This window comes from Choloepus didactylus, chromosome 9, assembly GCF_015220235.1.
Source record: "Choloepus didactylus isolate mChoDid1 chromosome 9, mChoDid1.pri, whole genome shotgun sequence".
Taxonomy (NCBI): domain Eukaryota; kingdom Metazoa; phylum Chordata; class Mammalia; order Pilosa; family Megalonychidae; genus Choloepus; species Choloepus didactylus.
This window is the reverse complement of record NC_051315.1, coordinates 93,234,154-93,249,367: the sequence shown is the minus strand read 5'-3', so window position 1 is coordinate 93,249,367 and position 15,214 is coordinate 93,234,154. Positions and strand designations below refer to the sequence as shown.

The window sequence follows — 15,214 nt, the reverse complement described above, 5'->3', positions numbered from 1 at the left end:
GCTTCACTCCTCATCCCTGTTTCTTGTTGCCTGCTCCTCTCCAGGCCCACCTCTCCCCAGGGCCAGGATAAAGATCAAATGAGGCAGCTGACCTGGAAAATGAATGGGTGTAGTGTAATACATGCTAAAGGAGAATAATTTTTCCTGGGGGCAAAGAACAGATGAAATATCCATCACATAGTCTGAATTTGGAGGGTGCTAATTAAGAGTAAACTAAGGGCTTCTGGGAGGCCTGAGAATGTATCTTTTTCTTTGTGTCTCAAGATCCCATTCAGTTCATGCCTTTGGCAGATGCAGCATGAAGGTTCTGGGCTGACTCCACCCCAGTTGAGTACACTGCCATCCTCTGTGACATGCAAGCCCCCCTCCTCCCACTCTATCCTCCAATGCCACATCGAATCAGGATATCAAATTCTACCCCCTAAGTCCCTCATTCCTACCCTTCCCTATCTCACTCTCCTACATGAGTTCACTCATCTCTATTGAAATGGCTTCCCAACTAGAATCTCTTCTTCCAGTCTGTGGCTTGCTGTAAGAATTATTTTCCCAAGACAAAAATCTTTAAAAAAAAAAAAAAAGCACCACTACAACAAAAAACACAAACACACAATCACTTATCTATTTCTCAGCGTATAGAAAGGATGCAACCAAACTGTTAGCAGCAGTTATCTCTGGGAAGAGATTTGGATTGGGGGTGAGACCGAAGGAGCTACAAGTCCGCTTTTGAGTGAGGCATGCCACAGAGTTGCCCAGACCTCACATGACCCATTCAATGGGAGAATTTTGCCCCTGTTTCTTTGCCCTACTTATCCACAACCCTCTGCAGGAGGAGAAAGGATCACACACCCACAGACAAGCCAGTCCCCATAACCACCCCTTGGTCTCATAAAATGTTGTCACCAGTTGTAGCTTAATAAAACATAAGAAATAATCCATGCTTGTTTTGTTCCCTTGAGTATTGCTTATTTTGACTATCATGGTCACAAGACAGGAGTTCCCTGTTATTCAGCTTTTTACCATTTCTCTTTCTTATACCCTGACACCCTCTTATCCTATATCCTCTCTCTTGTTTTCTCACCCCACGTTCTCTCTCTCCCCTTTAGACATGGTGGATGATTGACTAGAGGGTCACAGCCCCTTGAATTGAGGACCTCCCTCAGCTCCCCACACATAAACACTGCCTGCCATCCTGTCTACTCCAGTGAATAGAGCTAAATAATCTATAGAGACCAAGGAGGCCCCAGACCCACCGGAACCCAGAAACCATCCTCTGTTCCAGAAGCCATCTCTTAAATTCCCTCTTACTCATCTCTGGGCCATTCGTCTCCATCTCTGTCAGCATCAATCCTAGTGCCCCACTTCTCCTCTTCCAATCCTTGGGACAACCCCTCCCTCATTTCAACTATGATTGTCAAGGTGAAGATCAAACTCTAAAGTTCTGGCATATTCCTATTTCCTTGCTATTCAAGAAGGCCCCCAACCACCCCACTCATCTCAGGCTAGCTTGCCAAAAAGGGCCAAGTCTGAGACTCAACCACCCTACTGCCGAATTCCTTCTCCCAGACCACCTCTCACCTGAGATGATGGCCAGACTCAGTCATACTCAGTCCCGACCAACTGAATGGTGAGCTCTGTGGGTGACGAAGAATTACTTGTCCCACAGGACTAATATCATTTCTGACCTAGAAGAGCAGATTCAGAGCTGACAGCAATAATAGAAGCAAATGAACAGAGACAACAGAATGCTCAAAAATTGGTGAGTGACTTCTGAGTTAGCTGACCTTTATGGGTAGGGAAAGACTACTATTTTCAGATCACCAGCTATGTGTGTCATACCGGATGCCAGACACTTTACTCGTGTGAGCAGAGTTTCCAGATCACACTGCCAAAATCTGCCTTTTGGAAAGGAGCCAGGAGAGACCTATCTGGAGATAGGACCAGGGTCAGTTGGTGGAATTCCCCGACTCCATCCTCATCCATAATTTTAAGAACTAAAGTCCCTCCTCGAGGCCTAACTTAGTTAGTTATTCCTGAGAGCTCTCCAGGAGCCTCCAGTATGTTCTGTGACACCGTCCTGAACACTGTTGTCTCCACACTAGGGGGTGCCTGCCACTTCCTGTCTGGCCCGCTGCAGCCTCTGTGGTGAGTTAAGCTTCACCACAAAGCCTCACGCTGAGGCTCTCGCCTTGGTCACAGCTCCCCTGCCCAGAAGCTTCCGGTGCCCACTTCCTGTTGATGTTGAAACTGCCAATAACCACACTTCACAATCTACTGCTGTCCGTTTGCACTCGCTGTGTTTCCTGGGAGTTGTAGTGACGCTTCTGTAGACTTCGGCATTTGTTTAGACTTTTCTAAACACATTTAGAAATGTCTAAAGACATTTCTTTAGACTTTATCACTAGGCAGGAGTACCTAGTGGCCTGGGCAGAAATGATGGACCAAAACTATGCTCAGAAACATCCTGTCCCCCCACATTTGCCTATCATAATTGAAAACCACTTGTGAGGATCTACTTCCTCTCCTTCCCAGGCTGCCCGGCAGGTCTTCCGCTCACCGTTTCATAATCCTACCATGACCTACTTACGACTCAGGCTCAGATCTCCTCTATGATCGAGTGATTCTTTATCTCACTGATGTTAAAACCCTTCAAGGTGGACAGTCTCCATTCTGTAGAGAAGGAAATTGAGGCTCAGGGAAGTGAAATAATTTGAATGAAGTCACTTCGCTCATCAAGACTAGGCCATTGGGTGAGAGACACATTTTAACTCACTGAGCACAGTCCCTGCTGAAGACATATTTAGAGACTATTTCCAAGGAGGGCCCCCAGCCTGTGATCCTTAATATTCTCCCACCCGTGAACACACTGATTTGTCGTGTGACGCTGTGGGAGGTAGGAGTGCAGGCCGCAACTGTGCCTGTCCCTGGACTTTGTTGTCCAGGCAATGGCAGGCTCCTTAGTGGTGCAGCTTCTCTCCGGGAATCAGAGGAACCAGGAAAGCCCTGAACCCTTGTCTTAATTTACTGTGGGCACTTACTCGTTTTGAAGTGGCCATTCCTTCTGAGACACCAGCCACAGAATCTGACATGTTAGAATGGAGAGCACCACATTACAAACTGGTTAAGTACAAAACTACATAGAACAAGGCAAGAGTTTTTCTTTTCCCTCAGTAATTATGTGCTGTCTGGCCACTGCCAAACTCTAATAGGAGAGGCCTAGGGTTGGGGTGTACCCTGTGAAGAGGCTTGTCAGAAGTCACAGGTTGGAGCAGAGGTGGGGTCTTCTTCCTTGTGTTGTTAATGTTGGGCTCGTTTCCAGCTCTCCAATGAAATGAATCTCCACTGTGCTGAGATGAAGCAGAACTTCGAAAAAATGAACAGGTACACTTTCAGCCCATGTTCGCTGAAGGCCCTAGGCTCCTACATTCCTTGAAGAATTACAGTTCACTAGGACTTCAGTTAATACCAAATGGGTCTGGGTGGAGGGAGGTGAGGAAGATAAGCCACATGTCTTTGTAGAGCAGAATGGTTTGACTTAAGGTCACTAAGGTGTAGTACAAAGAAGATTATTTCTCTTTTGCATTTTCTCATCCAATTATTTCATTTCATTATAATCTCCCTTTTTGTTGGTTCCTGAGAATTGCCATTTTTTGTTCTTTGTGAGCTTTCTGTGGTAAAGTGTTGCTCTCAGCTCATCCTCCTCCTCCTCTTCCTCCCACTGCTACTCTCCCTGGCTGCTAGGTTGGGGCCTGGGCAAGATAGGGGAAAGGGATGGGAGGGGCAGGAGCCAGAGCAGCAAAGGCAAGCCAAGGGGAAGTGAAAGAAATTGGATTGCCTTTGTGGGTGAGGAAAATCTTCCAGTCACCTTCCAGGCTACCTGCTGGGCACCAGCACAGTCTCAGACATCCTAGTAGAGCCCAGCACTCCTAGTTGAGTCATAGCCTGGTATTTTGACACTCATCTTTGAACACTGCCAACATCTGTCTTTTGCAATGGAGCCTGGAGAGACCTTGGGCTCCAAAGTGATCCTAGTGCCAAGACAGCCCACAGATTCCCAAGTGAGCTGTAAGTGAAGACTGCTGATGGCTAGAGGGCGTCGGTGGCCTGCACAGCTCCGTTTAAAATAGTTGTAGAAAACAGGAATGTTCTCATTCCTCTCTGGGTGGAAGCAAGGAGAGCATTTCAGGAAGTGAGAGATAAAAGGTAGGATGCTGTAAGTGTGACAGCTCAGCTGTGAACTTCTTTTCACCGATGTTTTTGGCAATTTCTGGGATTTCACAGGAAGCTCAAAGAGGCACATGCAGCAGAGATCAGTGAGTTGGAGAAAAACTACAAAGCAGCCTTGAAGACAGAAATGTTGGCTGCCCAAGAGAAGCTAGGTATGGCTGGGGCCCAGAGCAGAATGACTCTGAGTGGAGAGGCGAGAGGCTGACCACATGGGTCTAAGGCCCAGGAGTCTCCATGGCCAAAGATGGGCTGTGGCCAAGCTTTGGAGGTTTTCCCCTAAAGCTTGGGGATGGAGGTGAGGGAGTAGGACAGGGAGTATAAAACCACATCTAGCAATGTCCTTCCTATGCCTGGGAGATAGAAAGTCCTGGGACCAAGTCTTGGAGTTCCTTAACCTCCTTGTTCCTCAGTTTCCCTATCTGGGAATTGAAGACAGTAACACCTGCCCTTATCAGAGGGATGAGAATGTGAAAGCACTTTTCAAATTATATTAAAAAGCACTAAAAATATAAGACAATACTATTACAATTCAAGTTTTCTCACCTGTAAAATGATGGTGTTTCATTACATTCTGACACACTATGATTTTATAACCTTATAATGCATACAGATTATGTTGGCTATTTATCATGGTATTTGTACTGCCCTTGGATAGGGGAAAGTATGTATCCTGCAGAATTCAGAGTTTAAGGAGGGGAAAGTGTGCAGAAGTCATTTGAATTTGAAAACGTGTATATATGAGAGGAATAAGGATAACCCTGTTGTTGTTTTCCTTTTGCCCAGAGGAGATGGGAAAGGAGTATAAGTATTTGAAGAATATGTTTCATATGTATCAGGTGAGATACAGAATTCCTTTGTGGATGATGACAGTAAGAGAAGCAAGGCTCATTCCTGTCCAATGATGTGAAATCGATCTAGAGCTCTTGCCCATAAAATAATTTCCTGAGTTCCTAGTGTCCTTGGACCTAACTGGCACTAACTGCACCCAGAGAGAAGTACGAGCCTGCAGATGTGATGGTTCAGCGATAAGTCAGTTGCCCAGACCCCAAAGAGACCTCCTGAAAAATATTTTTGTGACTATAAAAGTAACACCTACTCGTTGTTGTTTTCTTAAATGGGAATGCAAAAACCACCAACAATAACAACAGCAAAAAGGAAAGAAATATCACACTCAGAGACAACTGCTATTAATATTTGTACTTTTGAAAGCTGTAGTTGAGATCATACTTTACATATGCAATATGCACTCTCATATCCTTTTTTTTGTCTGTCATATCAGATTTTCCCTTCTTTTCAATAACCAGAGACCACTCCCTCCTTTTAATGACATACATTATGCTAATGACCTGATGGTCATTCCTCTACTGTTGGACATTTGAATTGTTTCCAGTTGTTTGCAGTAACAGATAATACTACTTTGAACCTCTTTGAACATATGACTTTTGATTCTAGAAGGAGAGTTCTGAGTCAAAAGGAATGAACGTTTTAAGGACTTTGATACATTTGGCCAAATTGCCCTTCACAAAGACTGTGTCATAGCACTTCCACAAGCTGGTTTGATGGAGGCCCTGGGAAGCAGAGTTAGGACATGATTTCTCAGTAGGGCGACAGGGACCAGGGAATGGGGAGTAGGCAGGTGAAGGGCTGAGGGATCGGGCCCCCATCCTATTTAATTATTAAGTAGGGTGACCCAACTCATCCCAGTTTAACACTGGAAATTCACATCCCAGGAAACCCAGGCAAACAGGGACAGCTGGTCACCCAATCAGAGGCGTAAGTGAAGATAAGACAAGACCCAGCACTACCCCTGAAACGCTATTTACCACTCATATTTTAGTTTTGAGCTTCTGTCCAAAACTCATTTTTCAAAATGCACCTTTATATAGTCAGGGAAAGTGTTACAGAGCAGAACCTAAGAAAAACATCAGGTCTATGACTAAGTAAGCTGCCTTGGTTTTCTAGGTATACTTTGTACTTGTTTCAATCTGTGCCTCTCCAGAGAGTTTGATCTCTGTGGCCTGGGGTAACCAAGCTGCCTACTAGTCTCGGTTATTGTTAGAGAGAAACCCTACCCACATGGCCCGAAACAATTACAAATGAGCATTAAAGCCCCGAGCCCTGTGTGAGTCCTGCTGGTAAACTAAACAGGAAGAGGGTTCAGGGTCCTCAGACCTTACTGGCAGCATCCAGATCCTCAGCCTGGGACGCCTTGTGGGGTTTCCATGCTCCTGAAGTCTGAACCCACCAAAAGAACCGGCACTGGGTGAGGTTTATTTAGGATTGCTGAGGAAAAATGGACCCATCCCACTGTTTTCTAAATGTTCAAAATAACTACTACTAGGCATTTCCCTTCTTTCATGAGTGAGTGATTAGTGATTCATGATTCAGGGGGAGCTGACGTGTATGAAGGACCCTACCTGTCTTCAATGAAGCCCAGTTCCAGTGGGGCAAATGCCATGTACGTTTTGCCTTTGAATGCTAGGATTCCCCACACTCTCAGCTGGGCTAGGCTGGAATTTACTTCCCACCACAAGACTCCCTTGTAGGGGTCCCTTAGGGAGGGTCCCCGGCGAGGGAAGCTGCAAAGGGCACAGTGCATCCCTTGTGGCAGTGTGCAGTGTAGGGAGGGGCCCTCTGTGCTGTGACGTTACAGCCTCTCTAGGTGTCCTTTCTCAGAGTCCTCTTCTTCACCATGCATTTGTGCCCCCACAGGACAGCATTTATGATGAAATGGAAGACAAGTGGTCAAGGCGGAAGGCAGAATGGGAGAAGGATGAGAAATTGGAGCGGGAAAAGATCCTGTTACAGCAAAGTGAGTACAGAATCTTCTGGCTTTTTGCTGACAGGTGCATCAAAAAACTGCCAGTAAGCTTGATCTTGACTGAAAGAAGATGGCCTTGGATTTATTGAGGGTGATGGAGCCACATGGGTGGACTCCTGAATGGAAGGTGCCTGAGTTTCCAAGAAAGCAAGGTGACAATAAGAGTGGGGTCTTTTACAGAATTGAACCAACTGAGGGTCTAAGCCTGTCCCTTCCCAAACTTGCTAGATCCACGTTTGCCCATCATGGGCTGGAACAAGCATAGGGACATCTGTAGCAAGATAGACTTGCTGGCTGGATGCAGGTAATCCCAAAGTTCCATGAGTTCCTGAATTAGAGTTTCAAATATTCAGTAGGGAGATGGAGGAGGGAACAATATAAACCATTGTATTGAGAGTCTCTATACCCTCACATCCCCCAAAGGGAGCCATGTTTGTTATATATTTGCAGTATTTCCATAACTTTACAGAAAGCTTGGATCACACAAAGTACTCTATGGGTGCACCCCCCCCCCCCCCGAGTTTCTTCTTAAATGGAAAAAATAAAGAGGAATTTATGGAGACTCTGCTTCCTCACCTAGAGGACTAGTTGGGATAGGACCGGGGCCTCTACAAACCCATTCCAGATCCTACCACAACCCCATTCACATCCGAGGTTTACTTGGTCTTAACAAATTACTAATTTAAATGTAGATACTCCCTGGGAAAATTCCTCTTCAAGGCCATTTACATCCTGGTGGGTCCGTGGACTACCAAAAGTTAGCATGAAGACACTGGACTTAAGCTGGGGAATGGAATGCACTGCTGCTCATCCTTTGAGGTTTTACCTAGAACCCTGGTGCAGCATAATCCAGGTCATCTCCCAAGGTTTCAGCTCTCATGTTACACTCATTGCGTGTTGTCAAAGTCTAACTTAAGATGCCACAACCAGCTTTGAAAGACCAGACTTTAGTTGTTCATAATTTAGCCCATTACTCTCTCAGCCCCAGACTCCCTGTCCATTTCCAGAATCCTGACGCCGAAGAAAAGATTTGAGTTTGCCCTTCAACCCGCCCTCCTCCTGTTAAGTATTGGGCCTCTGCTGAAAGATTTCCCTGCCCAGAAAAACCTACCTCTACCCTAGGGCTAAGTACAGAATGAGTTGTAGTGCTGGAAAAGTCAAGTTAGTCAAGAGCATTATTTTAAGATAAGGATATCCAAGAATGTGTAGTAGTTACTTCCACAAAGGGAATGGACAAAATAATAAGCAACAGATCCTAAATAAACTACACAAAAAAGAACCAGAAATGTTCATAGTAAATCTCATATGGCTAATGTGATTGAGGAAAATCACCATGCTGACCTCACTTTCAAGCATCCCTGGGTGAGTGTCAGAGGTCATACACTGAGTTGAAACGACCTTGAGTTGGACCCAGGCTGGAATTTCTTTTACCTCCAGATATTCTGGGTTTTTCTCTGCACCTGCTTTCCCCACATGCATACATACATGTGCATTCCTCTCGCCTCCACAGAAAACAGGATGACAAAAAAGTATGAGTTAGAGTCAGAAGAAGAAAAGAAGAAATTAAATGAATCCTACGGTGCTGTCTTTGAGAACTTCAATCGAGAAAAGGAGGTAACTCAAGTGTGTCGACAGTTGCATGGGTAGACCAGGTGTGCCTCCCATAATTAGGCAGTCTTGTGTTTGTTGGCATAGTGTCCCCCCCCCCCCCCCCCGCTTTCCTGGAAATAAATGCAAGCAGATTTACAGTTTTGCAGTCCTTCAGCTAGATAGTTTTACCACAGGTTACTCTAATGAAATTGGTAATTAACAGCAAATAACAAAATACTAAACACATACTTAATCTGAAATTCCCTATTCTGCCCAAATCCCAGTCTCGCAATGTGCTTCTCAGCCTTCACATTTCCTGAAGAGGAAGGGCAAACTAAATGAAGCAAGTTTGGTCATGTGCAACAATTAATTAGTAAATAAGAATAGCTACCTGGAAGGTAGGGGTGGATGAGGGTTAGCTGCTCACATTAGCTGCTCACCCACAACCTGGATAATGACATCAACAGGTCTCAGTCCAAATTCTACTAAACACACATTTACTGAACAAACAGGGATTTTTTTCCTTCCCACCACAATTATTTTTAATCTAGGAAACAATTTCCTTATAAATTCTGTTTGTTAAGTAGTGACGTTTATTATTGATATGATCTATTTGTTTAATATGAGTGTAGTCAGAAGGGAAGATGGGCATGTTATTGTTCCAGAAATTGAAAAAGTACCATCATTAAGATAAGGAAGAAAAAGATTTGTATCCATCTTTTTGGGACATGTAAGGTGAGAGTGAAGCATCACAGCTGGAGAACTTATGGACGTTGCTGGAGGAATCGGAGATGCTCTCGAGCAAGCAGGCCCTAAACAACTCATGCAACCAGCTCTCTGAGCCTTGAGGTACACGAAAGGCTCATGGGACGTGGATGCAATGGTATTCTAGAGGCAGGATGCTGTAGCCACCGCTGTCAGCATCAGGCAAACAGAGCTCTTCCTAAAAAAATGACTGGGCACAGAGCCATTTAGGGATCAAGTCTCAGGCACCAACCCTAAGTGTACAGGCTACAGATCCTGTAAGATGCTTATACCATTTTCTTGCAAAGTTGGGACGGTCTCTAAAATATTTTAGATATCTTGAATATTTTATTTTTAAGAGCCTGTTTCTAACCAAAATGCTCATTAAAAAGCCATGCATTTCACCACTTAAAAGCCCATCTCTGACATTCACTATATTACTGAGCAGAACAGTAATGGGGGTGGGTCCGGCTTTGCACTTTGGGGTGTACTTTTGGGTTCTGGGGAGCTCAGATCTCTGAAGAAGAAGTAGCAGTTCCTCTAATCTGGGGAGATCTGAACATCTGCATGCATTCTCGGCTTCCTGCCTCCATTGACTCTCCAGTGACTGTAAATGGGTGGGTTTCTTTCTTTCTTTCTTTTTTAATCTATCACTTTCTTTTACTGAAGTATAATTTGCATTTAGTAAAATGCACAGACCTTTTTTTTTAAACAACCAATAAATGTTTTATATAATAAATTCTTTACAGAGGCAAATTTCTCTCTCCCCTATTATAACAACTGATTGTATTTTTTGAAACATTAAAATAAATATACAACTATTTAAATTTTAATAAGAATCTGTAGCTCACATTCCACATTTTGAGAACTGCTAAATTAAGGCATAAAATACCATGTCTGGCACCGTCCTGGCAAAGGTGTTTTTTTTTTTAATTCAATTTTATTGAGCTATATTCACAAACCATACAATCATCCACAGTGTACAGTCAGTTGTTCACAGTACCATTATATAGTTGTACATCACCACAATCAATTTTTGATCATTTTCATTACCATAAAAAAAGAGGATAAAAATTAAAGTAAAAAAGAACACCGAAAACATCCCACCCCCACCCCCCTCCCTATTATTAATTTACTTTTTGATCCTATTTTTCTACTCATCTGTCCATATACTGGATAAAGGGAGTATGAGCCACAAGGTTTTCATAATCACAGGGTCACACAGTGTAAGCTATATAATTATACAATCATCTTCAAGAATCAAGGCTACTGGTTGCAATTCAACAGTTCCAGGTATTTCCTTCTAGCTATTCCAATACACTAAAAACTAAAAAGGGATATCTGTATAACGCATAAGAATAACCTCCAGAATGTCCTCTCAACTCCATTTGAAATCTTTCAACACTGAAACTTTATTTTGTTTCATTTTGCTTCCCTCTTTTGGTCAAGAAGATTGTCTCAATCCCATGATGCAGGACCAGGCTCATCCCCAGGAGTCATGTCCCATGTAGTGGGGAGGGCAGTGAGTTTACCTGCTGAGTGGGCTTAGAGAGAGAGGCCATATCTCAGCAATGAAAGAGGTTTTCTGTGGGTGACTCTTGGGCACAATTATAAGTAGGCTTAGCCTCTCCTTTGCAGTAACAAGCTTCATAAGGGCAAGCCCCAAGATCAAGGACTTGGCCTTTTAAATTGGTAGTCCCCAATGCTCATAAGAGTATCAGTAATTCCCCAGGTGGGGAAGTTTAATATTTCCACGTTTTCCCCCAGTCCCTCAAGGGGGCTTTGCAAATACATTTTTATTCTCTGCCCAAATTACTCTGAGATGTATTGATTGGGATTTCACACTAACCTATACAAACCAACCAGATCTCACTCCCTATTCAAAGTTCCATGTAATTATGGTGTTTGAATAAACTGACTATACAAGTTAAATTATATAGTGTGCTACAAAAAAATAAAGATTTTTCACCTAATAAACATCTCTTCCTTTGGTCTCACACAGAAGTTGAAGTTTTATAAGCACCGTCAATATTGTCCTTCACCCTTTAGTCTGATTTACCTTAGTCCTAACCAAGTCCATTTTGTTCACATCACTAATTAAAGTCTGATCTCTTTTTCAGACTCTTTAACATCTGCTATATGGAGTAATGCTGACATCCCAGCTGCCAGACTCTGGCTCTGAGTGTCAGGTGTCACACAAATACCCAAAGTTCCAGGGGCCAACCAGGTTATACACAAAGAACTCAGCATCTCAGAATTTAGAAATAGCCGTTGCAACTCAGGAACAGATGTAGCTGCTATACGAGCTTACAATCTAGGAAACTTGACAATAAGCCTTCCCCTGATAACCTATGCCCTCAAATTCAATTCTCAGAGTTTGCACATTATAGTTAGTGAGGCCTTATAATGTTTGTCTTTTCATTTCTGGTTTATTGCACTCAACATACTGTCCTCAATGTCCATTCACCTAGTTGCGTACCTCACAACTTCATTCCTCCATGTAGCAGTTCAATATTCCATTGTATTCACACAGTTTGCCATTCATTCATCAGATGATGTACCCTTAGGCCACCTCCATCCACTGTGAATCAAAAGACACAGATCTTAAGTATATAATTTGATGAGTTTTGAAAAATGTATACACCCATGAAACCACCACCAAAATCAAGATATAAAACATTTCATCAACTCAGAAAGTACTCTGTCCCTTTCCAAGTTCCATCCCTCCCCAAACCTGCCCCAAGGCAACCATTCTTTTGATTTCTACCACAACAAATGAGGTTTACCTGTTTTTGAGCTTCATACAGATGGAATCAAATAGTATATTCTCTTTTGTGAATAGCTTCTTTTCCCTCACTCAATGTCGGTGAAATTTATCCAGTTGTTACTCCTATCAGTAATTTCTTCCCTTTTAAGGCTGAGTATTATTCCTGTGTAGGACTATCCCACGGTGTGTTTACCATTTTCCTGTTTGTGGAGATTTAGGTGGTTTCCATTTTTTGGCTTTTAAGAATAAAACTGCCATGAACATTTTTGGATAAGCATATTTTTAGACATACGCTTTTATTTCTCTTGAGTATACACCTAGGAGTGCTATTACTGGGCTGTGGGGTAGATATAGGTTTAATTTTATAAGAAATTGACAAACTATTTCCAAAGTGGTTGTACCATTTTACTCTTGCATCTTAAATATATGAGAATTCCAGTTGCTCTACATACTTGACAGCAACTAATATTGCCAGTCTTTTATAATTGTGTCCATTCTAATGGGTAAGAAGTGGCGTTTCATTGCGATTTTAGTTTCCTGATGACTAATGATGTTGAGCAACTTTTCATTTGCTTATTGACCCATTCATATATCTTATTTTGTGAAGTGTCTGTTCAAGTCTCTTGCCACTTTAAAAACTGTGGATTTTTTTTATCTTTTTACTGTTAATTGGTAGGAGTACTTTATGTATTCTGGACACAAGTTCTTTGTCAAATATAGTATTGTGAATATTATCTCCCAGCCTTGGTGATTTGACTTTTCATTTTGTTCATAGTGTCTTTTGGTGTGCAGAAGTTTTTTGTTTTGATGAAAGCCAAATTGTCAAATTTTTCTTTAAAGTTATTTGAATTCTCTTTAAGAAATCTTTGCCTATCCTACGGTTGTAAAGATACTCTTCTATTTTTCCCTTGAGACTTTATAATGTTACCTTTTATGCTTAGCACTATAATCCATTTTGAATAATTTTTGTGTATGGAGTGAGGTAGAGGGTCATTTCTTTCCCTGTGGATATCCAGTTATGCCAGAACCATTTATTGAAAAGACTTTCCTTTCCCCATTGAACTGTTTTGGTGTCTTTCTTGTATATGTGGGGTCGGGGTGGGGGGTGGACTCTTTTCTGTTTCATTCTTTCTTTCTATTCTTAGACCAACAACACATTTCTTAATTACGATAACTAGAAATCAAGTAGTAAAACTCTTCCAACTTTGCTCTTGTTTCTCAAGATTGTTCTGGCTCCTCCAGCCTTTGCATTTCCATTGAAATTTTAGAATTAGCTTGTCAATTTTGACAAGAAACCCTTCTGGTAGTTTGACTAGGATTGCATTGAATAAGATCAGTTTGTGGAGAATTGAAATCTTATTCTCAGTAGTAAGTACCAAATCTGTTCAGTGACTTAAGAAAAGCCTTTGATGAAAATATAATTTATTTTAATAGTTGTGGATATGGTAGATGTGGTATGGTTGTATATAAGATTTTTATTATTTTATTTCAATATGTCATGTCGTTACTACATAATTTCTGTTTTGTTATGCTAATGTCTATACTTTGGTGAAAATGATATTCCTGAATCCTATTCTGACTTTCTTAATTCCAAGAAAGAAGGGCCAGAACCCCAGTGTTGATATTTTACAAATAATCTTATTTATAGGAGCTCATGAAACAACATGAAAGTGACACCTTGAAATTAGAGGAGCTGAGCAAGACCAAAGAGGTAGGCTTTTTCCTTTTTTCCTTTTTCCTGTGGAATTGGCATCTTATACTTGCATCACTAAAATGATATACCCTCAGTAAAATGGAATCTGCGATAATTTCCCCCAAGCCAATAAAAACTGGAAGACCTAAAGCTGAGTTGTCTGGATCCAGTAAGTGAAAAAGGATTTAGAACTGTCTGTAAAACAAAGCCACTGGCATCTTTTTAAAGCCAGATGTGAATGAATAAACAGCAATATACTGCATGATCTTCAATGTCTAGGGCCTTCCATTTCTAGTAATGCTCAAACCACAAAAGGGCCTTTAATTGCGAAATGCCAGGTTGTTTCCCTTGAACTGAGAAAAGTACAATTAGGCCCCTGAGGAATTCTCTCTCCAAGCCACTCCTTAGAACTCTTGAGTATGCCTCAGACATGACAGCTTCCTCAAGGAGCTCTGTTTTTCAGGGACAAATTATGGCATTTTCATGTGGGCAATAACTGAAGAGAAGCTGTTCAAACCCACAAAACCAAAAAATAACCTTGTGGTTATTCCTTTACGGAGAATTTAACTCAGATCCAGAAATGGACATGTTTGGGAAAAGATTAGTCATTATAAAGGTATAGAATGATATTGATGAGCCCAGGGTTTCAGTTTCAGCATTGTGAAGGGGCAAACAGACTGTGATGTACTCTAGGATAAAGGAATGGTCTTTGGAACCCATTTATTGTAATACTCTTTCAGTATATAATATCTGCTTTAATGAGCCTATTTCTACCATGTGTTATTTCTGGGTCTATTTCTATTGATTGATTTTTCTGATTTTTGTTGATTGGTTTTCTCATTTATGCCTCCCATTTTCCTGCTTGTTTGCATGCCTGGTAACTTTTTTCTTTCTTTTTTTTCTTTATTAAAAATGTTGTGGATTTACAGAACCATCATGCATAAAATACAGGGTCCCATAAACCATTCTACCACCAATACCTTGCATTGGTATGAAACATTTGTTACAATTGATAAAAGCACATTTTTATAATTTTACTATTAACTATAGTCCATGGTTTGACTTAGTGTTCACTGTTTATGTATTGTAGTTACAAATTGTTTTTAATTTTTATTCTGTTACCATATATACAATCTAACATTCCCCCCCCCCTTTTAATCATATTCAAATACCTATATCAGTGCTGTGAATTGCATTCATTGTGCAATTCATTGTACAACATTGTGCTACCATCTGCTTGGTAATTTTTTATTGGGTGCCAGACATTGTGAATTTTACTTTAATGGATGATGAATGTTTTTCTGTTCCTTTAAATATTCTTGAGCTTTGTTCTAGGACGCAGTTAAGTTTCTTGGAAACAGTTTGAGCCTTTCAA

The 15,214-nt window shown here is 41.7% G+C and overlaps 1 protein-coding gene across 1 annotated transcript in view; it reads left to right on the top strand.

The window, feature by feature from the left end:
• Positions 1–15,214, top strand: part of FLACC1 (flagellum associated containing coiled-coil domains 1) — a 29,439-nt gene that overhangs the window by 10,238 nt on the left and 3,987 nt on the right. The window contains 8 exon segments of the mRNA XM_037849911.1: positions 1,664–1,692; positions 1,695–1,756; positions 3,317–3,378; positions 4,279–4,376; positions 5,008–5,060; positions 6,937–7,036; positions 8,556–8,659; positions 13,795–13,857. Coding sequence (XP_037705839.1) covers positions 1,664–1,692; positions 1,695–1,756; positions 3,317–3,378; positions 4,279–4,376; positions 5,008–5,060; positions 6,937–7,036; positions 8,556–8,659; positions 13,795–13,857 — 571 coding nt within the window.